General features: G+C 43.4%; 1 protein-coding gene across 2 annotated transcripts in view; it reads right to left on the bottom strand.

Annotated features, from left to right (window-relative positions):
- The window catches only part of pstpip2 (proline-serine-threonine phosphatase interacting protein 2), a 130,083-nt gene that overhangs the window by 39,389 nt on the left and 63,080 nt on the right, over positions 1 to 27,614 (bottom strand). For both annotated transcript variants that reach the window (XR_010962680.1, XM_067982949.1), the window contains exons 5-8: positions 25,850 to 25,956; positions 16,993 to 17,055; positions 10,483 to 10,581; positions 7,600 to 7,645 (exon numbers count right to left, since the gene is read on the bottom strand). Coding sequence is in view for 1 of the 2 variants with exons in the window: in XM_067982949.1 (XP_067839050.1) it covers positions 7,600 to 7,645; positions 10,483 to 10,581; positions 16,993 to 17,055; positions 25,850 to 25,956 (315 nt within the window). In the remaining variant the exon portion in view is untranslated. The remainder of the gene's footprint in view (positions 1 to 7,599; positions 7,646 to 10,482; positions 10,582 to 16,992; positions 17,056 to 25,849; positions 25,957 to 27,614) is intronic.

A 27,614-nucleotide genomic window follows, 5' to 3' on the forward strand; every position in this document is an offset into this window, starting at 1 on the left:
GTGGACACGATGGGCCGAAAGGCCTCTATCCGTGCTGTATGACTCTATGACTCTATGACTCCTTAGTCTAAATACTTTAGAATTGGCTCGTGGTCAGGGACAGGAGAGTGTGACTGTGCGTGAGGCAGGTACGGGGATCCAGGAGGTAGCATTGCAGGAGCCTCAGCCCTTGCATTTGGAAGGGCTGAGAGGAAGAAAGGAAAAGTTGGTGCGGTTGCTCTGTTAATAAAGGATGAAATTAGTACAGAAGTGAGAAATGATCTTTGCTCAGAAGATCAAGTTGTAGAAATAGCAAGGGATGAAGTCACTGGTGGGAGTAGTCTATAGGCCCCTTAACAGTAGCTACATTGTAAGACAAAATATAAATCAAGAAATATTGGGGGCTTGTAAAAAAGGCAATGCAATAATCATGGGCGATTTATGAAAGAGAAATTGTTTTTTGAAAGAGAAATCGTGTCTGACAAATTTATTAGAGTTCTTTGAGGAAGTAATGAGCAGGAAGTAAAGGCGCCACATAAAAGGTTACTGCACCAGATAAGAGCTCATGGTGTCGGGGGTAATATATTAGCATGGATAGAGAATTAGTTAACTAACAGAAAACAGAGTCGGGGTAAAGGGGTCATTTTCAGGATGACGATCTATAACTAGTGGGGTGCCGCAGGGATCAGTGCTGGGGCCTCAACTATTTTCAATCTATATCAATGACTTGGATGAAGGAAGAGAGTGGCCAAATTTGCTGATGATACAAAGATAGTGGAAAAGTAAGTTGTGAGGAGGACACAAAGTGTCTGCAAAGGGATATAGATGAGTTAAGCGAGTGGGCAAAAAATTGGCAGATGGAGTATAATGTGGGAAAATGTGAAGTCATCCACTTTGGTAGGAAGAATAACAAAACAAAATATTATATAAATGGAGCAAGACTGCAGAATGCTGCGGTACAGAGGGATTTGGGTGTCTTCGTACATGAAACACAAAAAGTCAACATACCGGTGCAGCAGGTAATTGGGAAAGCAAATGGAATATTGGCCTTTATTTCAAGGGGGATGGAGTATAAAAGCAGGGAAGTCTTGTTACAACTGTACAGGGTGCTGGTGAGACCACACCTGGAGTACTGTGTACAGTTCTGGTCCCCTTATTTAGGGAAGAATAAACTTGCATTGGAGGCGGTTCAGAGAAGGTTCACTAGGTTGATTCCGGGTATGGAAGGGTTTTCTTATGAGGAAAGATTGAGCAGGTTGGGCCTATACTCACTGGAGTTTAGAAGAATGAGAGGAGATCTTATTGAAACATAAGATTCCAAGGGGGCTTGACAGGGTAAATGCTGAGAGGGTGTTTGCCCTCACAGGGGAATCTAGAACTAGGGGGCATAGTCTCAGAATAAGGGGTCGCCCATTTAAGACTGAGATGAAGAGAAGTTTCTTCTCTCAGAGGGTTGTGAATCTTTGGAATTCTTTACCCCAAAAAGCTGTGGAGGCTGAGTCATTGAATACATTCAAGGCTGAGTTAGACAAATTTTTAATCAGCAAGGAAGTCAAAGGATATGGGGAACTGGAGGGAAATTGGAGTTGAGGCTAGAATCAGATCAGCCATGATCTTATTGAATGGCGGAGCAGGCTCGAAGGGCCAAATGGCCTACTCCTGCTCCTATCTCTTATGTTCTTATGTGACAGTCTGGGAAACTGTGGCTTGATGTTTGGTGGTGGGGTCATGGTCCAGGGGGAGGTAGGAGGAGGTGTCGGAGAGTTGGCGTTCAGCCTCCGCAAGGTTACAGATCTGTTTGCCACACAACAACAGCGCTGCCCTTGTCAGTAGGTTTAATGACAATGTTAGGGTTGGACCTGAGAGAACAGAGTGCTGCAAGTTCAGAGGGAGGTAGATTAGAGTGGGTGAGGGGAGTAGAGAAATTGAGAGGGCCGATGTCACACCGGCAGTTCGCAATGAAAAGATCAAGACAGGGTAAGGGGCCAGAGGGAGGGGTCCAGGTGGATCAAGAATTCTGAAGTGCGGGGGGGAAGACTCCTGGCCAAAGAAGTGGAAGCGAAGGCAATGGAAGAAGAGCTCAGCATCGTGTCGAGCTCGAAATTCATTGGGGGTGTAAGGGAATGAAGCTAAGGCCTTTCCTGAGGACTGATTGTTTGGGGTCAGAGAGTGGAAAGTCAGAGGGAATAGTGAAAACACAAAAAATGGTGAGATTGGAGGGAGGGATGGGGGCAGAGGAAAGTGAAGGGGAAGAAGGATCAGGAGGAGCGTTGGTATCTAGGAGTTGTTAAAGCTTGCAGTCCTTGACACTTGAAAAGAAGAAAAGTTTTTTGTTAAAGCGCCAGATGAGGTGAAGGATGAAATGGAACTGCGGAACAGGAGAACTCTGAAATAGAGTGAGTTGGTCAAGTGAGTCAAGACATTTTTGTTTCCTCTTTAGTGATTCATTGCTCCATTCTGGTGCCATTCAGCAAATGATTAGCCTGTGATTTAAATTTGTGAGATAGCACCTAAAAGATCAAAGAAAAATTTACCTCCCACGCATGTAGACATAGACAGTGTAGACATAACAACGTAAGAAATAGGAGCAGGAATAGACCATACGGCCCCTCGAGCCTGCTCCGCCATTCAATCAGATCATGGCTGATCTTCAACCGCAACTCCACTTTCCCGCCTGATCCCTATATCCCTTGATTCCCTTAGATTCCAAAAATCTATCCATCTCAGCCTTGAATATACTCAACGACTCAGCATCCACAGCCCTCTGCGGTAGAGAATTCCAGAGATTCACAACTCTCTGAATGAAGAAATTTCTCCTCATCTCAGTCTTAAATGGCCGACCGCTTATCCTGAGACTGTGCCCCCTAGTTCTAGACTCTCCAGCCATGGGAAACATCCTCTCAGCATCTACTCTGTCAAGCCCCCTCAGAATCTTATATGTTTCAATGAGATCACCTCGCATTCTTCTGAACTCCAGTCTGAGTCATATCAACCTGCAGGAAGGGTCCCAGGTTGAAAAGATACAAGCAAACATCCCTGAGGTGCGCTACTCAATACATAACCCTCATTTTGACCTAGCTCCCCTTACCCTGCTCTTTTTTTCTCCCATTCACATTTTACCCGTGATTTCCAATTAGCTCTGTGGCTAAATGGCTTCACCTATAAAAGAGTATTTTGTGGTATTTCATCAAAAGCCTTTTGGAAGTCTGGATATCCCATCTCATTTGCCTTCTACCTTGTCAAGTTGTTTGAGGTTGGCCAGCTGTCTTATCACCACTCCCGTACTGTGGCTGAAGAATCTACTATCTACAGGATGCACTGCAGCAACTCACCAAGCTAACTCTGATAGAACATCCCAGCCCCGAAACTTCTGCCACCGAGAATACCAAGAGCAGCAAGATCATAGGAACACCATCACTCCCAAGTTCCTATCCAAGTCAGACACCATCCTGACTTGGACATATTTCAGCATTCCTTCAGCATCACTGGGTCTGAATCCTGGAATTCCCCATCTAACATCATCATGGGAGCATCATCACCACAGGGACCACAGCAGTTCAAAGAGAAAATCCACAATTATCATCATCTCAGGCCAAGTAGCAATGGGCAATAAATGTGGCCTTGGCAGTGTCACACACATCCCAGCAACAAAGAAAAAGAAATATAGCTATGACTCCAAATACCACTGACACACCTGTGAACCCAGGAAATTAGCTCGGCAGCTAATGTCCTACCATTTGTATGCTCTTCCTCACTCTTTATTCTCCAAACACAGGGCATCATTCAAATAGTGGCAAGACCACTGTACCCGTAACAGTTTGGCCACACAGGAGACGTGCAGTTGTTGAGGCTAGGATCAGGCTCAGACATGGTACTCCACATCCAGTCAGTGGCTTGCTCATACTCACCGGCCTAAATTTTAACCCCACGAGCGGGTGGGTTGTGGGCGGGTGGGAAGGTAAAAATTGTAAAAAACTAAAACCTGATCCAAACTTGCCTCCAACCCGCCCACTTCCGGTTTTAATGGAGGTGGGTCGTGGGGGGGGGGGGGGGGGGGGGTGACCAACCCTCTCTCAGGAGGCGGGACAGTCATTGAAAGCTTTTAAGGCGGCTGCAGGCCACCATTTTTACAGCTTTTTTATTTTTAATTCCCGGCAGCCGGGAATCCCGGATCTTCTGCTTCACGCCACGTGAGAGGAGGCACGGATCGTCAGATAAGTGCCTTTATTGCACTGCTTGCGGGCCAGGAGGCACAGGAGTGTTTCCTTCAGGCCCAACAAGCCTTCCTGCCGCAATCCCACACATGCCATCGACTGACCCCCATCCCATCCCTCCACACATCTGACCTTCCCCCACAATCTCCAAACCCCCGATGACCCCTGCCCCCACACCCCCGATGACACCCCCCATGATCTCCGAACCCCCCGATGACCAACCCCCCCGTGACTCCTCCTGATGACTGACCCCCATGACCCCTAACCCTGAATTCCCCTTGATGACCCCCAGCCCACCCAATGACCGACCCTCCGATGATCCCCAATGCCGACATAACCGACCCCCCAATGAACCCCAACCCCTCCCCAATGACCGACCCCCCAATGACCCTCGACCCCTCCCTGATGACTGACCTTCCCGATGACCCCCGAATGACTGACCCCCTGATGACCTCCGCCCCCCCCCCCAATGACCGAACTCCCCATGATCCCTGACCCTCCCGATCACCGACCAACCCCCCAATCTAAGCCTTAACTGCTGACATCCACTCCCTGGTTCTTCTCCCGTCCGAATGACAGCCAGCCTGTCAATCTGGCTGTCCTGTTGGGCGGGAAATCTACAAAAAAAATTAAAAGACGTCCTTACATCAAAATTGTAAGGACGTCCCGGAAAGTAGGTAGCAGAAGGCAGCAGGGCCCCTGTGGAATGATATCGTGGCGTGAAAATGGTCTTCTCCCAACTTTTGCTGTACACAAGGACTTGTTTTGGTATTTTGCCTCACATATTTTGAAAGGGAGGGGGCAGTACAGAGAATAAGTTGGTGCAATTAGACAAGAAACACACACAGAAATAGGAAGCTCCAAATGCTCCAGGACAAAGAGAGAACAATGAGACAGGCAGCAAGTAATTATGTGTATATGTTCAGGTTGAACCAGCTTTACTGAAGAACCTTTCACGCATTCACCTGACGAAGGAGGTAAGCTCCGAAAGCTTGTGATTTTCAAATAAAACTGTTGGACTATAACCTGGTGTTGTAAGATTCCTTACATTCAGCTTTACTGAAGGTGGAAGACTACAGTGACAATAGACACTCTAACACTCTTCTTCATTCCTGCATGTTAATGAATTACCGTAAATGAGTACAGAGAACTTAAAAGGGGAAAAAAAGTTTAGACGGGTGGGGAAACCTTTGATCAAAGTGCTCCCTGCCCCCTTCACTTTTTGATTTTGATTGATGACTTTTAAAGGTGTTAATTTTATTTTACTAGCATGAAGACACTCGAGGTGGGTATTCCACCTTGCTAGGCTGTTGCAGTAACACCACCAGTGGTGTCGCAGAGTGTGACTCCACAATAAACAGCTGAGTGAGAGGGGAGTGGAAGGCTGTGACTTTTCAATAAGTCCTTTTGGAGCCGCTCAACCCTGGGAATCTACTCTATGGCCTATGAGATCTGTATCCCCAGCCTGCAGCGAGGTATCATGTGGTCAAATAGCTCTGCAGTGGCTTTCTGAAGTGTAAAGTTCAAAATGGAGTGGCCTAGAAGGGAGACTTGACTTGAGGGACTCTATGCTGGGAAGAAAATTGAGGCTTACATTGTGCTCTATAAAATGGGCGAGTTCAAAATTGAGTTTTGAAAGTACACACCCTAGTTTTTCAATCCCCTTTAATTGTTACTTCTCAGTTTTGAACTGGACAGTCCAGCTTCAGGGCTGGTTGCCCACCAGGTTTTCAAATCCTGAGTTTTAAAAAAGAGAGGATGTGCATATGAACAAAACAAGGACTTGACTACTCACGTACAAAATGATCCATTCAAGTATACGCAAAAATGGGCCCGTTTTGCACTTGCGTGTTTGCAATCAGACCATTTTGCACACATGTGCATCCTCTTTTTAAATGCCTAGTCCAATTTTAAACTGGGCTCCGGTGGTCACCCTACATGAAGCAAGTGCAGACAGTCTCTCTGTGGCTCTTGGACAAAGTTGCTGTGTTTCGATGAATCAGTCTGGATGAGGACATGCTGACTTTCAATCTATTCCCTTCATTTCCTGGTGTGTTGATAGAGGGTGGCTTCATTGTTAAACTGCTTGGTAAACAGTGTGTGGGCTGCAGTGGCAGCACTGACACTCAGTGTCAGCGAGTGCAACATACTCAGGTTCGAGAGCCCCTCCACTCAATCCCTGATCTGAGCCGTATCGACTCCGAAGGGACCAAGCACAGGTTGAATCAGCTCCCTGCAGAGGGAAGAAAATGTCGAGAGGGTATCCCCTGGGCACTGTCCTTTACCACCTCATGGCCAGCTACAAGGGGGCTGGCAGGGGCAGAGAAGCAGACAATGTACCCACCATCTCTGCTACAGTGGATTCGGCAGAACAGCAAATAGGGGATAAAAATATATATTTTTAAATATAGAATTACCTGAAAACTGCAATAAAAATGAAAGAGATAAAATAATATTGTGCCACCAGCCCTCCCCAGTCCAGCCAAAGTAGCTGAGCCATTCAGAAGCAGGGAAGGAGGAGGCTCGCGTGGAGCATAAACACCAGCATGGACCAGTTGGGCCGAATGGCCTGTTTCTGTGCTGTAGACTCAATATAACAAGATAGGACTGTTACAACTAGGCCAATCTAGCTGATCACAACTAAGGCTGCGGTAGAAATGCTACAGTTGGCATCAGTGTCCTAGGAGAGGAAGGTCAGGATTGACCAGGGTTGCTGTTCTTGATCGCTATCCAGTGACCCTAACTGTAGGTGCCTTTTGATGAACGTTGGGTAAGAATGTAATGGGGCTGTGATGTTCCCAAGGCAAAATAGACTGATGACACTCACTGTTTAGGATTACACATGAGGAATCAACGCCTTCAGGAGAGGAGAAAGAAATTTGGGCAGAAATGACAAAACATTATTAAGCTTCAATAAAACCAGTCAAAGAAACGGGTCCTTTTAGACACTCGGTTTGCTTAGCAGACCTCACCAATACATAATTACCAGCCCCTCCACTGTAATCACTTGACCGATGTTGTAATTACATAAAATTTACAGCACAGAAATAGGCCATTAGGCCCAACTGGTCTATGCCAGTGGTAATGCTCCACACGAGCCTCCTCCCATCCTACTTCATCTAACCCTATCTGCATATCCTGCTATTCCTCATCATTGAAACACCAGGAGGGGGATTTACGATAAGCACGGGTAGCACTGAATGTAAATCATTTAATTGTAAGGAGCTGTATTCATTTTGTTTTAGAAGTGACAAAGAGAAAAACAGGTACACATTTAATCCAGAGAACATCATTCATAATGAATGATACTTTGGTAATTCTGGCTTTATTGTTGAGTCACACTCAGAATGTAATTGCCAACACCCTCCCTGCCACTGTACTCACTTTACTGTCGATTCACACTCACCGGCATCTTCCGCGATTTGTTTACTCTGGTTTGCTTTTGCCTGCAACTGGAACACAAAATATTGCCAGATTAAGTTATTAAAAGCAACAAAACACTTTCACAGGCACACACCTAGGTTCAGCGCTGATCAAACCATTCTCCTGACAAGCCTCTCGTGGGACTCTCAGATAGGGGAATGGTGTAGGTCACTGGTGGCCCCTAAACAACAAGGAGGATTTATTTTATCCAGCAATTTTTTCCCTCCCTTCTTCTCCACTCATTGGCTCCTGGCTGGGTTATAGTTTCACTGGAGGCACTTCAATGGCCGTTGTTCATGTACGAGGCTAATCAGTGAGTGTCACCAGGTGACTGGAGCACAGGGGTGTAGAAAGAAAAATGAAATAAAGGAGAAGCAACTTTATTATTGAAAGAGTAAAAGATAGTAAAATGTTCAAAATCATTAAGGGTTTTGCTAGAGTAAAGAAGGAGAAACTGTTTCCAGTGGCAGAAGTTTCAGTAACCAGAGGACACAGATTTAAGGTGATCGGCAAAAAAGCCAGAGCTGACATGAGGAAACATTTTTTTACACAGCGAGTTGTAATGGTCTGGAGTGCGCTGCCTGAAAGGGTGGTGGAAGCAGATTCAATAATAACTTTCAAAGGAGAATTGGATAAATACTTGAAGGGATAAAAAATTACAGGGCTATGGGGAAAGAGCAGGGGAATGGACTAATTGGATAGCTCTTTCAAAGAGCTGGCACAGGCATGATGGGCCGAATGGCCTCCTCCTGTGCTGTATCTACTATGATAGTTGTCCTGAATTTGAGGAAGAGAATGTCCCTCAGTGATCAAAGGTGTAAAGATAGAATAGAGAGGATACAAAGTCAGTGTAATATCTGTCCCGATTACTATTCAAAATTGAATCTTTAAACTTCCTGTGAAGCTCCAAGGCCAACATCCAGGATTGGGAAGGGGACTGATCCTCATTTTTGTTAGGAAAATTCCAGTCCGCCCACTAATCACTGCGATCTAAACTGGCAAGAGACACATATTATAGGCATGAAGACAAAAACACACCGGCCTGGATTTTAACGGCCAGCAGATTTCCAACACGAATGAGGCCTGGCTGTTTTTAACAGCCAGGCCTCATTTAAATTCTGCTGGCCGACTTCCCACCGGTTCTGAGCAGGGGAGGCCTAAGTTTTCTTTGTGAGGCCCAGGCGGGCATTACTGCTCCTCCTGGCCCCATAAGGAAAGTAAAATGAAAATTTTTTTAGGCCTTTTCTGGCCCTGATCCTCTTTGCCGTTGGGTTGGTCTGGCTGGAAGCTCACAGCGGCCCGAGTGGGAAGGAGCAGTGTTAAAATTTCAGTTGGGCCCTGAAGACATCATCAGGACCCAACACGCATATGATAAAACGGACCCCGCTGGCTTTGGTCAGATGTCCTTTCCACCTTCTCAGGACAGCAGGTGAAAATTGGAAACTGTTAGCTCCCCGTGGCTACAGGGCGGGTAAGTAACTTGGACGATTGTAGCAGCTCACCTGCCCGGCATGTTTAAAATTGGCATCTGTGTCAGAGCTGTACACTCGGATTACAACAGCACTCACAGCCCAGAGTACAGCTCTGATACATCAATCACAGCCCAGAGCACAGCTCTGATACAGCAATCACAGCCCAGAGTACAGCTCTGTTACAACACTCACAGCCCAGGGTACAGCTCTGATTAAGCACTCACAGCCCAGGGTTACAGCTCTGTTACAACACTCACAGCCCAGGGTACAGCTCTGTTACAACACTCACAGCCCAGGGTACAGCTCTGATACAGCACTCACAGCCCAGAGTACAGCTCTGATACAATACTCACAACCCAGGGTACAGCTCTGATTAAGCACTCACAGCCCAGAGTACAGCTCTGATAAAACACTCACAGCCCAGGGTACAGCTCTGTTACAACACTCACAGCCCAGGGTACAGCTCTGATACAACACTCACAGCCCAGGGTACAGCTCTGATACAACACTCACAGCCCAGTGTACAGCTCTGATACAACACTCACAGCCCAGAGTACAGCTCTGATTCAGCACTCACAGCCCAGAGTACAGCTCTGATACAACACTCACAGCCCAGGGTACAGCTCTGATACAACACTCACAGCCCAGGGTACAGCTCTGATACAACACTCACAGCCCAGTGTACAGCTCTGATACAACACTCACAGCCCAGGGTACAGCTCTGATGCAACACTCACAGCCCAGAGTACAGCTCTGATACAACACTCACAGCCCAGGGTACAGCTCTGATACAACACTCACAGCCCAGGGTACAGCTCTGATACAACACTCACAGCCCAGTGTACAGCTCTGATACAACACTCACAGCCCAGTGTACAGCTCTGATACAACACTCACAGCCCAGGGTACAGCTCTGATACAACAATCACAGCCCAGGGTACAGCTCTGATACAACACTCACAACCCAGTGTACAGCTCTGATACAACACTCACAGCCCAGGGTACAGCTCTGATGCAACACTCACAGCCCAGAGAACTTTCTCACATTACGAACTTGCTGAAAAGGCAGTTTCTGAACCAATTTATTAGTACTAACGAAGTGCATGAGTGTGTGGGCTTCTAGGAGAAGGTGAAAGCGACTGATCCATGTCGGGGTTTCAGTGTCTCTTTATCACCAGAACTTCTCTTCCTTTGGTTTTGTGGCCTGCTCTTTAGCTGAACACTATGGTGGTCAGACAGGGTCTGAGTGAAGCATGAAAGTCCACAGTGTATCTTAAGGAACGTAAAATAAATTGGGGGAAAAAAAGCAACAACTGAACCACAATAATATCAGAACTTTTAGCAGATAAGTAACAGAGCAGAACATTTAAAGAGTTGTTGTGAGGGATTCTTACTTTCTCCTGCTGTTTGGAATTGCTGATCCCAGCACTTCGATTTAGCATCTGTTCAGCCTCATCCTTATCTTTACATTTTTGCTCATAAGTCTTCTTGGACTACAGTAAATGAAAAATAATGAAAAGATAAGCAACAAAACAGAGATTCCAAAAGAACAGACTAACTCCTGTCCATTTACCTCATTATGTTTCAGTGACCAACTGCTCTTTTCTCCTACCAATATGGATGATGTAATATCAGGCAGCGAAGGACAATTCCTCTATAACGGGGTATAATTTCATGAGTGAGGTGCAATCACACTATAATGGGGTTTAATGTTGGGCAGTGAGTGACAATCCCATTATAATGGGGGTTTCATTTTGTCAGTGAGAGTATTCCAACTATAATGAGTGTAATGTTAGTCAGTGAGGGACAATCCCTCTACATTGGGACGTAATGTCAGTGAGTGAGTGACAATCCCACTATAATGGGTGTATGTTGGTCATTGAGGGACAACAGCTCTACAATGGGACATAATGTCAGTCAGGGAAGGGTAGTTCCTCTATAACAGTATTCAAGTGTTGGTCAGAAGATACTTGATGAAATTAATGAGAACTGAAAAAGTGCCCCTTAATTTTATCTCCTGTTCTTACTACAGTTTCACAGCTGTTTTGAAATCCAGCTGATGATGCTACAATTTTTCACCACAAAGTTCTGATATAATGCATGTCATATTGACCACTTATACAATAACAGACTTTTAAATTACTATGCTCAATGTGACAGAAATAGAACTTTTTTTTTTAAACAGAGCCACGATAAACCCAATGGAGGATCAGACATGACTCATTAATATAATACAGAATGCTAGAAGTACACAGCATGTCAGTCAGCATCTGTTGACAGAACAGACATTTCAATATTTTGGGCTGAAGTTTTCTTTAAGCCTTTCTTTGAGCGAGGCTTGATTAGAGATGTTGCACTTAAAAAGAAGATTGTACAGTGTCAGCACATGAGCAAACACTCTGATAATTCTGCTATAAATTATACCTCATTACTGTACAGCAAGTTATTAGAACAATCGTATTTACAAAAGGTTCATTTCAGTTGTCTACAGCATTAGGCTGTATTTTAATTTGGAGAAATACACCTCATCTCAGTTGGCTCACTCCTCACCTTTCTAAAATCTGTCCTAATTCAGTCTGGTGTTCTAGTTTTTATACTGACTTTTTCCCTTTCTAATTGGGTCTTAAATCTTTTCATATTGTAGTTACTGCTCCCAAGGTGCTCACCCACGTTTAGGTCATCGACCTAATCTATTCCATTACTCATAACCAAATCTAGCAACGCCTCCGCCCTTGCTGGGATCTGAACATACTGCTTAAGGAAGGAGTCCTGTACATATTTTAGGAATTCCATTCCCTTTTCTCTATTTACTCCATCTCTGTCCCAATCGATAAGTGGATAATTAAAATCTCTCAGTACAATAATTTTGTCATTCCTACTTATCTCTTTATTCTGATTGCAGATTTTCTCTCCAATTTCCTTTCTACAATTGGGAGATCTGTAACACACCGCTATTAATGTACCAAGCCTTTTTTATCTTTGAGCTCCAACGATATTGATGCTGTCTGTATCCCTCCCTTATCTACATCAACCCTCTCTACAGCGTGTATTCCCACTTTAGCCAATATTGCCACTCCGCCTCCTTTCTCATCTTTTCTATCCCTCCTAAATGTTATATCCCGATATCTTTATTTTCCATTCTTGTCTAGTTTGCAGTCAGGTTTCTGTTAATGCTATTAAATCTAGATCTTCCTGTAAAATAATTGCTTCTAGTACCCCCAGTTTATTTCTCACACTGTGCATTGCAATATATGCATTTTATCTTTTTTTCCTTTTTTTAAACACTTCTCATTTTCCCATGACTTTTTTTGTCTTAAGTTAACTCTATCTTTACTTCAGTCTTTTCCCCATTTATAGCTAGTCCACTTGCTTTTAATCTCTACTCTATATCTGTCTTGCTAAATTATTTTCTCCCTTCTGTATTAGCTGATCCTGGTTGGTTTTATTTTTCCATGTTCCCTTCCTGGTTTAAATACCTCATCACTTCTATATTTAACCATTTTGCCAGCACATTAGCACCTTTCCTTGTTCAGAAGTAGCCTATGCTTGCGGAATAGCTTCCAACTGTCCCAGAACTGGTACCAATGCCCAGCAAAATGTAATTCCACTACCCTACGCCGTATCTTTAGGCATGCATTGATTTTCCTAATCTACCCGTCCTTCCCTATTCTAGTGCATGGCTGGGCAAGTTATCCTGAGATTACCACCCGTGCCATTCTGCTCCTAAACCTGTTATTTAATCTCCTAGATTCATCTTGCAGGACTTCGGGCCTTTCTTTACCATCATCATTGGCTCCCACATAGACCACGAAGATTGGTTGCTCTCCCGTCCCTTGCAAATCTTTTCCGGTCTATTTGCTATGTCCTTTACCCTAGCACCCGGGAGGCAAAAAAGCTTCTGGTACTGTTGGTCTGGACAGTAAAAGATCCTGTAAGCCCCCTATCATCACTGCATTTCCAGCCGTGTTGCTAATTTCCTCCCAAGCCACCTTCCATTAGTTGGTGCCATTGATATTTATTTAATGGCCCCACAGGAAGGTAGTGCTTGAAATATTTTTGAGAGCATAAGTTGCTCTGGGTGCTGCTGTTCTAATCTGTCCGTCCCACCTTTCCTCGCCCATCGGATAATCACCCATCTTTCCTTCCCCACTGCCTGCTCCCTATCTCCCATCGGTGTGTTTATCCTCTCAAACCGTCGCTCCAAAATCTTCTCTCCCTCCCTCATGTGTTGGAGTGTCTCCATCTCTTCTTCAAGTTCTAAGATCCTGAGATCAAACAATACGAGTTGGTGCCAATTCTCACAGATGTGTTTGCCCAAGTCAACGCCTGGTGTTCGAAACTCCCACTTCTTGAATGACACATCATTTTCTCTTCCTGTACTGCTACTTTTAGTTTTAGTTAGATTCTTCTACTTTAAAGTTTATATTACTTCTGTATAATTACGTATATTTATATTGTGAGGGATTGAATATAAAAGAGGTCAAAATGATAGTTAGGCCACATCTGAAACACTGGGTGAAGTTTTGCGTTCCTCACTATTGGATGGATGTAATAGTCCTGGAGAAAGTGCAATGCAAATTTACCAATATGAAACCAACAATGAGGGATCTGAATTATAAAGAAAGGTCACAGCAACTAGGCTGTAATCCCTCAAACTGAGAAAATTGATTGGGGATTTGATAGATGTGTTCAAAAAGATGAAAGGAACAGACAAGGTAAACATAGATAGATTATTTCTCTTGGTAGATAAATCAAAGGCAAGAGGACATGATCGCAAGACAAGGAAAAGATACATAAAAGGAGAAAGAGACTTTTTCCATACACAGAGTTATCGCAATGTAGAATGCTTTGCTCCAAGCAATGCTAATTTGATTACAGCATTCAAAAAGGTACTGGATAACTATTTAACATAAAAGGTTATGGGGAGAAACCAGGAAATTTAAATTAATTTGGGGACAGTGTAAAATCATCCCCTAAGAAAAAGGGTGGGACTGCCAAATCTAGAGCCCCCTGGGTGCCAAGGAGCATACAGGGTAGGATAAGGCAAAAAGTGGATGCTTATGTCAGATACCAAGAGCTCAATACTGCAGAAAGCCAACAGGAGTATAGAAAGTGGAGGGGTAAAATTAAAAAGGAAATTAGGAAAGCAAAGAGAGGGCATGAAAAAATATTGGCAAGTAAAATCAAGGTAAACCCAAAGATGTTTTATAAATACATTAAGTGCATGAGGATAACTAAGGAAAGAGTAGGGCATATTAGAGACCTGTGTGTGGAGGCGGAAGACGTGGGTGTCGTTCTTAATGAATACTTTGCGTCTGTCTTCACAAAAGAGGGTGACGAAGCAGACATTGTAGTTAAGGAGAAGGAGTGTGAAATATTAGATGGGATAAACATAGTGAGAGAGGAAATATTAAGGGATTTAGCATTTTTGAAAGTAGATAAATCGCCAGGCCCGGATAAAATGTATCCCAGACTTTTAAGAGAAGCAAAGGAGGAAACAGCGGAGGTTCTGACCATCATTTTCCAATCCTCCCTGGATACAGGTGTGGTGCTGGAGGACCTCTAACATTGTACCGTTGTATAAAAGGGATAAAGGGATAGACCAAATAATTACAGGCCAGTCAGCCTAACCTCGGTGGCGAGCAAATTATTGGTAAAAATTCTGAGGGACAGTATTAATCGTCACTCAGAAAGGCACGGAATAATCAAGGACAGTCAGCATGGATTTGTTAAGGGAAGGTCATGTCTGACTAACTTGACTGAATTTTTTGAGGAGATAACAAGGAGGGTCGATGAGGGTAGCGCGTTTGATATAGTCTACATGGATTTTAACAAGGTCCCACATGGCAGACTGGTCAGAAAAGTACAAGCCCATGGGATTCAAGGGAAAGTGGCAAGTTGGATCCAGAATTAGCTCAGTGGCAGGAAGCAAAGGGTAATGGTCCACGGGTGTTTTTGTGACTGGAAGGCTGTTTCCAGTGGGGTTCCGCAGGGCTCAGTACTACGTCCATTGCTTTTTGTGGTATATATCAATGATTTAAAACTTACATGTAGGGGGCATGATTAAGAAATTTGCAGATGATACAAAAGTTGGCCGTGTGGTTGATAATGAGGAAGAAAGCTGTAGACTGCAGGAAGATATCAATGGACTGGTCAGGTGGGCAGAAAAGTGGCAAATGGAATTCAATCCGGACAAGTATGAGGTAATGCTTTTGGAGAGGACAATTCAGGCAAGGGAATACACAATAAATGGGAGGATACTGAGAGGTGTAGAGGAACAGAGGGACCTTGGAGTGCATGTCCACAGATCCCTGAAGGTAGCAGGGCAAGTAGATAAGGTGGTTAAGACGGCATACGGGATACTTTCCTTTATTGGCCGAGGCATAGAATATAAGAGCAGGGTGGTTATGCTAGAACTGTATAAAACACTAGTTAGACCACAGCTTGAGTACTGCATACAGCTCTGGTCACCACATTACAGGAAAGATGTGATTGGACTAGAGAGGGTACAAAAGAGATTTATGAGGATGTTGCCAGGACTGGAGAATTTTAGCTATGAGGAAAGATTGGATAGACTGTGGTTGTTTTCTTTGGAACAGAGGAGGCTGAAGGGAGATTTAATTGATGTATATAAAATTATGAGGGGCCTAGATAGAGTGGATATGAAGGACCCATTTCCCTTAGCAGAGAGGTCAAAAACCAGGGGGCATAGATTTAAAGTAATTGGTAGAAGGATTAGAGGGGAGTTGAGGAGAAAATTTTTCACCCAGAGGGTGGTAGGGTCTGGAACTCACTGCCTGGAAAGGTGGTAAAGGCAAAACCCTCAACTCATTTAAAAGGTGCTTGGATGTGCACTTGAAGTGAAGCGACCTACAAGGCTACGGACCAAGAGCTGGAAAGTGGGATTAGACTGAATGGCTCTTTTTCAGCCGGCACAGACACGATGGGCAGAACGACCTCCTTCTGTGCCCTAAATTTCTATGATTCTAAGAGGGGCCTAACTTCAATGCAGACAAGAACAGCTATATGGCTTCCTCCTGTGCTAAACGTTATATGTTTCTACCACTTTGTGAAAGAAAAATATTGCTTGATAATTGAATATTTCTGACTAAATTACGAGTGTTGATGGTATCAGAAGGAATTTTTTATTCTTTTTTTTAAAAACATCTTCCAGTTCTGATGAAAGGTCTCTGACCTGAAACATTAACTCTGTTTCTTTCTCCACAGATGCTGCCTGACTTGCTGAGCTTTTCCAGTATTTTCTGTTTTTATTTCAGAAGTGGGGCTTGACAGGGTAGATGCTGAGAGGTTGTTCCCCCTGGCTGGAGAGTCTAGAACTAGAGGGCATAGTCGCAGGATAAGGGGTCGGCCATTTAAGACTGAGATGAGGAGGAATTTCTTCACTCAGAGGGTTGTGAATCTTTGGAATTCTCTGCCCCAGAGGGCTGTGGATGCTCAGTCGTTGAGTATATTCAATGCTGAGATAGATAGATTTTTGGACTCTAAGGGAATGAAGGGATATGGGGATCGGGCAGAAAAGTGGAGTTGAGGTTGAAGATCAGCCATGATCTGATTGAATGGCGGAGCTGGCTCAAGAGGCTGTACGGCCTACTCCTGCTCCTATTTTTTATGTTCTTAAGGAACTGGCTGTGTGGACCTAGTGGACCCAGCATTGTGGAAGGAGCTTGCTATACGCACTTGTCTCTGAAACGAGACAAGTTCATTTGGCCTTATATTGAAGCCAACCTTTCCAACAGACCACGTATGAAGTGGACTCTCCCTAATTTATTTAAGGAGATGAAAAACCATGGGTAAAACTTCCAAAAAAAATGAAAGCAGTAAACCATAGGTTAGCATGAGTTCTTCAAGGGAAGACAAGAGGGAAATTAAAACAAAGCACTTACATCCATAGTTTTCTTGTAGAACACCGTCTTCTGCTTATGCAAATTTTCCATGAAATGTTCAATCTGAAAAGAGGAAAGAAACAGAATAACTGGAAGAAAATGGAGGACTTCACATCTCATTATTTTTTATTGTACATTTAGGCCCTGAAGATCAAGCGGTGCTCTCCAGCATTGATCTTGCTGGGCACCTAATTAGCAAGTGGCCAGTGGTCATCAGTTCCATGGGCATCTCCAGTGCATATCATAGAATGGTTACAGCACAGGAGGTCATTCAACTCATTGAGCCTGTGCCGGCTCTCTATAAGAGCAATCCAGTTAGTCCCATTCCCCCGCTCTTTCTCCGTAGCCCTTTTTCCCTTCAAGTATTTATCCAATTCCTTTTTGAAAGCCACGATTGAATCTGCATCCACCACCCTTTCAGGCAGTGCATTCCAGATCATAACTACTCGCTGCGTAAAAAAGTTTTTCCTCACATCGCCTTTGGTTCTTTTGCCAATCATCTTAAATCTATGTCCTCTGGTTCTCTTTATTTCCTTTATCTAAACCCCTCAGGATTTTGAATACTTCTATCAAATCTCCTCTTAACTTTCTCTGCTCTAAGGAGAACTGCCCCAGCTTCTCCAGTCTGTCCACGTAACTGAAGTCCCTCATCCCTGGAACCATTCTAGTAAATCTTTTCTGCACCCTCTCTAAGGCCTTCATATTCTTCCTAAAGTGCAGTGCCCAGAATTGGACACAATACTCCACTTGTGGCTGAACCAGTGTTTTATGAAGGTTCAACATAACTTCCTTGCTTTTGTACTCTATGCCTCTATTTATAAAGCGCTGGATCCCATATGCTTTTTTAACCACTTTCTCAATCTGTCCTGCCACTTACAAGGATTTGAGCACATATACCCACAGATGTCTCTGTTCCTGCACCCTCTTTAAGATTGTACCATTTAGTTTATATTGCCTATCCCCAGTCTTCCTGCCAAAATGTATCACTTCGCACTTCTCGGCATTAAATTTCATCTGTCATGTGTCCGCCCATTCCACTGGCCTGTCTATGTCCTCTTGAAGTCTATCACTATCCTCCACACTGTTTAATACACTTCCAAGTTTTGTGTCATCTGCAAATTTTGAAATTGTGCCCTGTACACCCAAGTCCAAGTCATTAATACATATCAAAAAAAGCAGTGGTACTAGTACCGACCCCTGGGGAACACCACTGTACACCTTCCACCAGTCCAAAAACCAACCGTTCACCGCTATTTTGTTTCCTGTCACTTAGCCGATTTTGTATCCATGCTGCCACTGCCCCTTTTATTCCGTGGACTTCAATTTTACTAACAAGCCTATTATGTGACACTTTAGGTTTGTCAGCAAGCCCACATCGGCCCCATTCTACTGGGAAATCGGTCACCAAGTTGTCGAATGGTTGGGTGGGGGGATTGAGGGAAGAGGGTGTCCATGCCTTTGTCTTCCTGAAATCTTTTACGGTCTTCATTAGTAATCAAACTTCCTACTTCATCAGCATATCATCTATACATTCCGAAAACATAAGTAGACTCAGGTTAACATACACATTTACCCATACGCTTTGTTTCTTGCCCGTCATTCAGCTTTTTATCCATACAGTTACAGGTCCTTTTACGCCAGATTACGTGAGCTTGTGTAACCTTTGTAAGTTCTCCTCTAATTTGCCGGCTTTGAAACCTGAAGCGTGCAAAGTTTTCTAATCCTTCCTCAAAACTCAATTCTCTGACACTACATACATCCTTGTGGCCCTTCTCTGCTCTGCTCCCAAGGGCTTGGATTTTTCGCGAGTGATAGTCAGCGAGAATGAGCTTGTGTACGCAGTCTCCATGTTCCCATCCCATTCTAATGTCATGCCCCATCTAGCACCCTGTTGCTGTGTGTGTGGCATGTGACATATGACAACCAGAGAAATAGTCTCATGTACAATACAAAAGAAGAGAAACATTGCTGCCCAACCCCTTCCTCCCCTATCTGCTACATGGATGAGATCACCAACAGTCCAGGGCCTTCTCTCTCACCTTTCAAACTGTTCAAAAGAGTGGGGGTGGGGGTGGGGGGAAAGAGAGGGAAAAGAGAACTGGCTCTTTAAATTCTTGGCACCATAATTGGTGGCAGTACACCTTGGTTGCAAAAATTATCCACAGAGCACAAACAAGTCACAGGTTTGAGTCCCAATCCACTAAATTCCCAATCGAGAAGGGCTGAGAACAGGCTACCTCATCTTCCAGAAGGCAGTATGGAAAAGTTGAGAAGGAAAACCAAGCCTGGGTGGTGTTCGGCAGCAGCTTGAGAATCAGGCTCTGTGCCCACCTTATAAAAGGTTCAGATATAGAAGGCATTAAAATTACAAAAGGAAAATAGGGGAAACTGGATTTAAAAAAAATATATATTTTGAATGCAATATCACATTTTACCCACAGTTAACACCAACGCAAAACAGCCCGATAAAAAATTAACTTTAACATGAGAAAAGAGAAAGATGCAAAAAGTGCAACTTCCTGCACTTTTATAAACAGATTGTAATTTGTTGTCAATACATTATCCGTCATATTATAGCATCACTGCACTATCAAAAGTGTCTCCGGGTGCAATGACTTTGTAAAGTGTTAAGTGCAGAAGTATAAAGTTTATAAATGCTCAGCCTTCTAGAACCTTAATTCACCCATTACAGCATTGAACATCACTCATTTGACACGTTAACATCTTATAAGAGGGAAATAGAAGAATATATTGAGTGCACTTTATATAATTTAACGTTGAACAAAACAATATTGCATAGTTGAAATAAAGAAGTGTAATGGATTGAACTTCATTGATGGCCCACAGCTACAAACAGACATGGAACGAAGGAGGAAACTAATTGATTAATCATGCCACACACTTTATTTCAGGGGAGATGTGCTTCCTCTTTGCTTTCATAAGCGCACAACTATCTCCAACTTCCTTGTTTGACACGTAGTCAGAATCATTCATTTTATCTACAAACCATTCTGTTTCTTTTTTATTTTCAGTGATATTTTGAGCTCATCAAGGGGTCCATGCTCCAACTAAACATTTTGACACGTTGCTGTCACCCAGAGTCAGCATCTAGCACTCCCAAGTCAGCTGCAAGGGAAAGATCGCTGTGGCATTGGCAATAGCAGTGGAATGAAGGCAGTAACTAATTGTTTAATCATACGAACAGGAGGAGGCCATTTGGTCCCTCGAGCCTGTTCCGGCATTCAATCAGATCGTGACTGATCTGTATCTCAACTCCATTTACTCGCTTTTGACCTCTGCAGTGGATGTAGTGAACACGGACTTCAGGAAAATCTTAAGATTAAGGGGTGTGGAATAACAAACTGGATTAAAATTGGTTGGAAAGGACAAAAGAGAGAGCAGGGGTTCAAGGCAGATTATCAGAGTGGTTGGAAGTGCGAAGTGGTGTCAAACAAGGTTCAGTTCTGAGGCCATTTCTGTTCACTGTGTCTATGAATGATTTGGATATAGGCCTAGAGTAGCGGTGTTGAAATTCGCAGATGTTACCAAAATAGGAAGTATAGTTAATTCTTTAGATGACCAAGGGAAGCTGCACAGGGATATTGATAAGATGGAGGAATAAGCTGAAAAGTGGCAGATGGAATTCAATGTCTGCAAGTATAGGTGATACAATTTGGTAACAAACATAATAGCAGTAATTATACTCGAAATGGAAGGAGGCTTGGTACTGTGAGAGAGCAGTGGGATTTGGGGGTAGAGATTCAGAGGGTAATAAAAGCAGCACGTCAGGTTGATAAAGATGTTGATTAAAAAGCTAATAGAATTCTAGGTTTTATCACGAGGTGTAGAATATAAAAGCCTAGATGTAATGATGAGCCTATATAAAAGCTTAATAAGACTTCAGTTGGAATACAATGTGCAGTATTGGGCTCCACACTATAGGAAGGATATTGAGGCTTTAGAGAGGGTACAAAACAGATTCACTAGGATGCTGCCTGGTATGAAGAAATAAAAGTACAAATGAAGATGTGAAAAATTGAGGTTTTTTTCATTAGAACAATGCAAATTATGGGACAATATGATAGAAGTGTTTAAAATTATGAAAGGATTGGACAGGGTAGATAGAATCAGACTATTTCCAGTAGTTGAAAGATCAAGAACGAGGGGCCATGGATACAAGATTAAATACAGGAGATTGAGAAAAGAGAGCTGGAGAAACTTCTTTATAAAGAGAGTAGTGAGGCTGTGGAATTCACTTCTAGGGTTAGTGGTTAAGTCAGAAACTATGTCAACATTCAAGATTAAATTGGGTAGGTAGATGAAGGAAAACAAGTTGAAGGGATATGGATACAGGGTGAGTAAATGTGATTTATTAGCTTGCCTGGCCGGGTAAATGGCGACATGGACTAATTAGGTCAAATGGCCTGCTTCTGCGTTGTGACGTATTTCTGTGGTTGACCTGAACAGCTCTTGCTGCAATGTCCTGAGGCTGTAATAATTGGTCTCCAACAACCACAACCATCTTCCTGTGTGTCAGGTATGGCTCCAGTCACTGGAGGCTATTCACCTTCGCCTCCATTGACCTCAGTTTTGCTAGCACTCCTTGGAACAGTAATTGGTCAAATCACGCCTTGATATCGTGTCTATGCCTGGATGAAAACTGTAACAAGGTCTGACGCCAAGTAGTTCTGGCAGAACCAAACTGAGCATCGGCAAGCGGGATGTTGGTGAGTACATGTCATCTGGGGGGTCCAGAACGAGGGGTCACAGTCTCAGGACATAGGGTAGGATATTTAGGACTGAGATGAGGAAAAATCTCCTCACTCAGAGGGTGGTGAACCTGTGGAATTCTTTACTACAGAAGGCTGTGGAGGCCAAGTCACTGGATATATTTAAGAAGGAGCTAGAAAGATTTCTAGACACAAAAGGCATCAAGGGGTATGGGGAGAGAGCAGGAATATGGTATTGAGATAGAGGATCAGCCATGATCATATTGAATAGCGGAGCAGGCTCGAAGGGCCTACTCCTGCTCCTATTTTCTATGTTTCTATGGCACTATTGATGACTCGGGCAAGACTTTGATGATAACCTGGAGGAGGCTGATAGGATGGTAGCTGGCTGGGTTAGATTTGTCCTGCTCTTTGCAGTAATTTCCCACATTGTCAGGTAGATGTCAGTGTCATAACTGCAGTGGAATAACTTAGCTAGGATTGCAACCAGTTCTGGTGCAGAGATCTTTAGCACTACAGCTGAGATGTTGCCAAGGCCCGTAGCCTTCTCTGTGTCCAGTATGCTCAGCCACTTCTTAATATCACCGTCTTTCTCACCACCCCACTGTTCTGATGAGTTTGAACAGATTTTTCTGCTTTTGAAAACAAAATGTTAACAAAAAATCTTATTTTCTAAACACCAAGGTGACACAATGCATTAGAGGTCTGTGCCAGGTCACAGAGTAGTTGGATGTGGACCTGCATGCAAAACCCCTCACACATAAATTACCAATCTCAGTCGTGGCAGTGAGTGTAGGCCAGACAATATCTCACAGGGTGGAAAAAACAGAGGGAGACTGGAGCCAGAATATTTTTGCACACCTGGTAACGTTCAGCTTCAGAAATGTATTGAGTTAAACCTTGGTGTCGATTGGCTGTCCACCCACTTTGGCTGGGAATGAAATGTGACCGAAAAAGACCAACAAATAGGAGGAGAGGCAGATAATGGGTTGGATTCCCCTATTTTTGGCAGGGTAGCAATGGGGCAGGACTTCCACCCCACTATCAAACCCTGATGTGACATTAATCCATTTTCCTGGGTCAGAGCCCAGTTAGTATGCAAGACGGGCTCCTGGCAGGGTTTCCCGCAACTTAGAGCTCGCTGCTGTCAAAGAGGAAAATCCTGGCGGTGCTGCAGTAGGACGGGCACTGCAGGGCCGGGGGGGTGGGTGGGTAGTGCAGAAGAACACTGAGGAAGAATTCAGCTGAAGTTTTTGTAGGTGACTACTAGACTCTGTCCGTCCATCCTGAAATGTCAGTGACTTTCCTCCACAACCTCAGAGACTATCATCAGGTTTCTCCTCGTGTTCTCAGAGGAGCAGCAGTAACAGGGCATCAGGAACCCAGGCCCCTGCCAGCATTTACATGCAGCAGGTGGGGAAGGGGCGGTCAGCACCAGTCCCAGTGAGGGAGGGTAATTAAGGTCATGGTGGGGAGGCGGTAGTAGGCCACTTCGCCCAATTTAGTCCTGTTTTCTGCCACAATTTTGGGCGGGATTGCTGTAGAAAATCCAGCTTAATTTTTTTTTAAATGAGAGAGTTCTGACAAAATAGAGGCATGGAGCACAAAAGTAAGGAAGTTATGTTGAACCTTTATAAAACACTGGTTCGGCCACAACTGGATTATTGTGTCCAATTCTCTAAGGATGTGAAGGCCTTAGAGAGGGTGCAGAAAAGATTTTTAGAATGGTTCTAGAGATGAGGGATTTCAGCTACATGGACAGACTGGAGAAGCTGAGGTTGTTCTCCTTAGAGCAGAGAAGGTTGAGAGGAGATTTGATAGAAGTGTTTAAAATCAGGAAGGGTCTAGATAAAGTAAATAAAGAGAAACTGTTCCCATTGGCGGAAGGGTCGAGAACCAGACGACACAGATTTAAGGTGGTTGGCAAAAGAACCAAAGGCAACTTGAGGAAAAGCGTTTTTTACGCAGCGAGTAGTTATGATCTGGAATGCGCTGCCTGAAAGGGTGGTGGAAGCAGAGTCAATGTGGCTTTCAAAAAGGAATTGCACAAATATTTGAAGGGAGAAAATTTGCAGGGCTACGGGGAAAGAGCGGAGGAATGGGACTAACTGGATTGCTCTTACAAAGAGCCAGCACAGGCTCGATGGGCTTAATGGCCCCCTTCTGTGCTGTAACCATTCTGATACTATGAGAAATGAAGCCTTTTGTCTCGTTTTAGTTAGGGTGTGGTGGCTTTAATTCAATCCCAATGTATATGGGGTTTTAAAACTAGCTGCACTTAGAATCCTGTCCCAGCTTAAATCAATACAAATGTGAGGACAATTCTATTGTCTCCTAGGCTGTTGGCTTGAGAGGAAAGGCCAAGCCATTCAGTTCAAACATAATTAAACATATCACACAGTTATTTAAGTGCAGCTCTTTTTGAATTTAGTTGACTGATATTCAAATCCAAGAAACGCCAGCTACTGTTTTCCAGATTTTTAAAATTAGCCTAGATTCTTCAAATGGGAGATGAAGAGTCGGCCTGGAACAGCAAAGAGACCAGTCAGCCAGTTAGTTCCTGTAGCTGATAAGATTACAAGAAATGTAATCACTCTACTCATAAAAGCTACATCATTAAATAAATTTAAAACAGAAATAGACAGTTTCCTAGAAGTAAAGGGAATTAGGGGTTACGGGGAGCGGGCAGGAAATTGGACATGAATTTAGATTTGAGGTTAGGATCAGATCAGCCATGATCTTATTGAATGGCGGAGCAGGCTCGAGGGGCCGATTGGCCGACTCCTGCTCCTATTTCTTATGTTAAAAAAAAATTATTATTATAATTTAGTTTAGCATAAAGATTAGTACATTCTAACATCTACTGTAAATATATTTTATTATATCACTGTTATTTCTTCATCTCTTATTCAATGAATCCATTTGTTCATTAAAGCCCTCTTGCTAGTGTTACTTTGACCATTTAAAGATGAGGAGAATCTTGTGGATGTACAGAGTGGATCTGGTAGCTAAAGCAATCTAAGGAGAAAGTTTCTGTTCATTACCCTGCATGCATGATCAAAAACTTACCTAGATATCAGAAGCAGTACAGATATTCATGAGGCCATAGTGGGCAAGAAGGTGGCAGATGGAGTATAATGAGAGGAAATGTGAGGTTATTCACTTTGGTAGGAAGAATAGAAAAACTGAATATTTTTTTAAATGGTGGGAAATTATTAACTGTTGGTTTTCAGAGAGACTTCAGTGTCCTGGTACAAGAAACACAAAAAGTTAGTGTACAGCAGGCAATTAGGAAAGCAAATGGCATGTGGCCCTTTATTGCAAGGGGGTTGGAGTACAACAGTAAGGAAGTCTTACTACAGTTGTACAGGGCTTTAGTGAGACCTCACCTGGAGTACTGCGTGCAGTTTTGGTCTCCTTATCTAAGGAAGGATATGCTTGCCTTGGAGGCGGTGCAACGAAGGTTCATTAGGTTGATTCCTGGGATGAGAGGGTTGTCCTGTGAGGAGAGGTTGAGTGGAATGGGCTTATTCTCTCTGGAGTTTAGAAGAATGAGTGGTGATCTCACTGAAACATGTAAGATTATTAGGGGGCTTGACAGGGTAGATGCTAAGAGATTGTTTCCCCTGGCTATAGAGTCTAGAACTAGGGGGTATAGTCTTAGGATAGGGGCAAGCCATTCAAGATGAGGAGGAATTTCTTCATGCAGAGGGTTGTGAACCTTTAGAATTTTCTACCCCAGAGGGTGCTGTGGATGCTGAGTCATTGACTATATTAAAGGCTGAGATCGAGATAGATTTTTGGACTCTAGCAGCATTGAGGGATACGGGGATCGGGTGGGAAAGTGGAGATGAGGTCAAAGATCATCCATGATCTTATTGAATGGTGGAGCAGGCTCGAGGGGCTGAATGGCCTACTCCTGTTCCTATTTCTTACGTTTTTATAGTGAGCCAAGACTAACCTATGAGAGTAGTCTAAAATAGGGAGGCCAGATTAACTAATTTAAAAAGGCAGAAAAAAAAATATAACAGCCTTTCCAAGAGAGGGTGAGGAAGAGGGGGAGGAAAAGAAAGGGAGTGAACGGGGACAATTATCACAATTTTAGACCAACAGTATGACCAGCTCACCTTTTTCCTTTGATCTTTTTGTTTTTCCCGGAATTCCTCCAGTTTTCTCACCTCTTCCCGTAAGTTGCTTGCCAGCTGGATGTGCAACTGTCCCACATTCTCAGCCTCTGGAAGGAAATTAAACAATAGCAAATTAATAGCTCTCAATTAGTATGTTTGCAAAAGTTTCTCTGATGAGTCTGCAGTTATTAGTCAAGGATCAGGCAGAAGTTAGAAGCTGGTGATCGACTGCAAGGTGCTGGTACATAAATCTTTTGCGACCAAACAGTAGGTGTATATTTTGAGTCTTGCTGCTGGCTGGATACAGTTGGGTAAGATGGTGTTAACAAAGCCGATACAATTTTTGACCAGAGTTTTGGTCAATGGCTATAGCATTGTTTAAATCCTAATGATTTAATTTCATCAGGTCTGTAAATAAAAATGGATGGGCAATGATACGATAGAGTGAGGTGACTGAAGGAAGTACTGTAAATATCTGGCAAAGTCTTATCAGCAAGAGTAAAGAGAAACAACAGGTTAGTGTTTTAGGTACAGACCTTTCATCAGAAATGCATCCCAAAGGTTAACAGCCAAACCATCATAATCTGTCTTTTCTCTTTATTTTAGTTAAATGCTCAACTTTTACTTCAGATTTCCAACAACTGCAGTTTTTTTTCTTTTTGTAAATTCTAGAAAATGAGTGTGCTCAAAAATTTCTCAAAACGATGACAATATTCCTTTAAAATAAAGAAACGGAGAGCACGAGAAACTGACTCTCATGCCTGACGGACAAGAGTCTTTATGTCAAGTAGATCATTAAAAACTTTTTATGTATACTACGACTGAGAAGAACAATGAATTTTGGACTTTGAATGGCATCCGTCGTTAGAGAATCTAAACAAAAGAACTCTCAACATCTCATCCAGAGCCAGTAAACAGTTCAAAAAAAATTGGGCCTTCCCAACTGCCAGCCTTCAGAATCTGGTAAGCTGATTTTGGTATTGCCATGAGCTGCATAGATTGGGACTTAGCGACACCAACGTGGCACAAAATCAATATAAAAGCAGGTAAAACAACACTGTATGTGGCTTTGACCATTAGCAGTTATTCTCTTCAGACTTCCACTCAGCTGATCATACAATCCTCCTCCACTACCTCTGTGGAAGTACAATCTCATGGTTCCACTATAACCAGTTACAATGTGGCCAACACATCTCCTGTAATGGTGTGTGCCAAAGCTCCATTCTTTGGTCCCCTCCAATACCTCATCTGCTCAGTCAACATTATCCATAAGCATCAGGTCACCTTCCACATGTATGTCAATGATACCAAGACTTACCGCTCCATTACATTCCTGGGTTCTATGACTGTCATTGCTGTCAGACTAGCTAGCCCATATCAAGTTGTCGATGAACCAGAACTTCTTGCAGCAAGACCATGTTCAGCTGCTGCCAGTAACTCCATGTCCTAGATCACAGCCCCACCAGCCTTCCCAGATGCCGACTGAAATTTAACACAATGGTACACAACTATGATGTCCTGCTTGACCTTGAGCTGAGCTTCAAACCTGACATCAAATATTTTTACTTGCACCTCAACTACCAAAAACATTCTCCTCCACGTGTGAAGGATGAACACCAACACTGACTGGTTGGGCCAAATGGCTTGTACCTGTGTTGTAATTTCAATGATGTGGAGATGCCAGTGATGGACTAGGGTTGTAAGGAATCTTACAACACCAGGTTATAGTCCAACTGTTTTATTTGAAAATCACTAGCTTTCAGAG

Source organism: Heptranchias perlo, chromosome 1, assembly GCF_035084215.1.
Source record: "Heptranchias perlo isolate sHepPer1 chromosome 1, sHepPer1.hap1, whole genome shotgun sequence".
Classification (NCBI taxonomy): Eukaryota; Metazoa; Chordata; class Chondrichthyes; order Hexanchiformes; family Hexanchidae; genus Heptranchias; species Heptranchias perlo.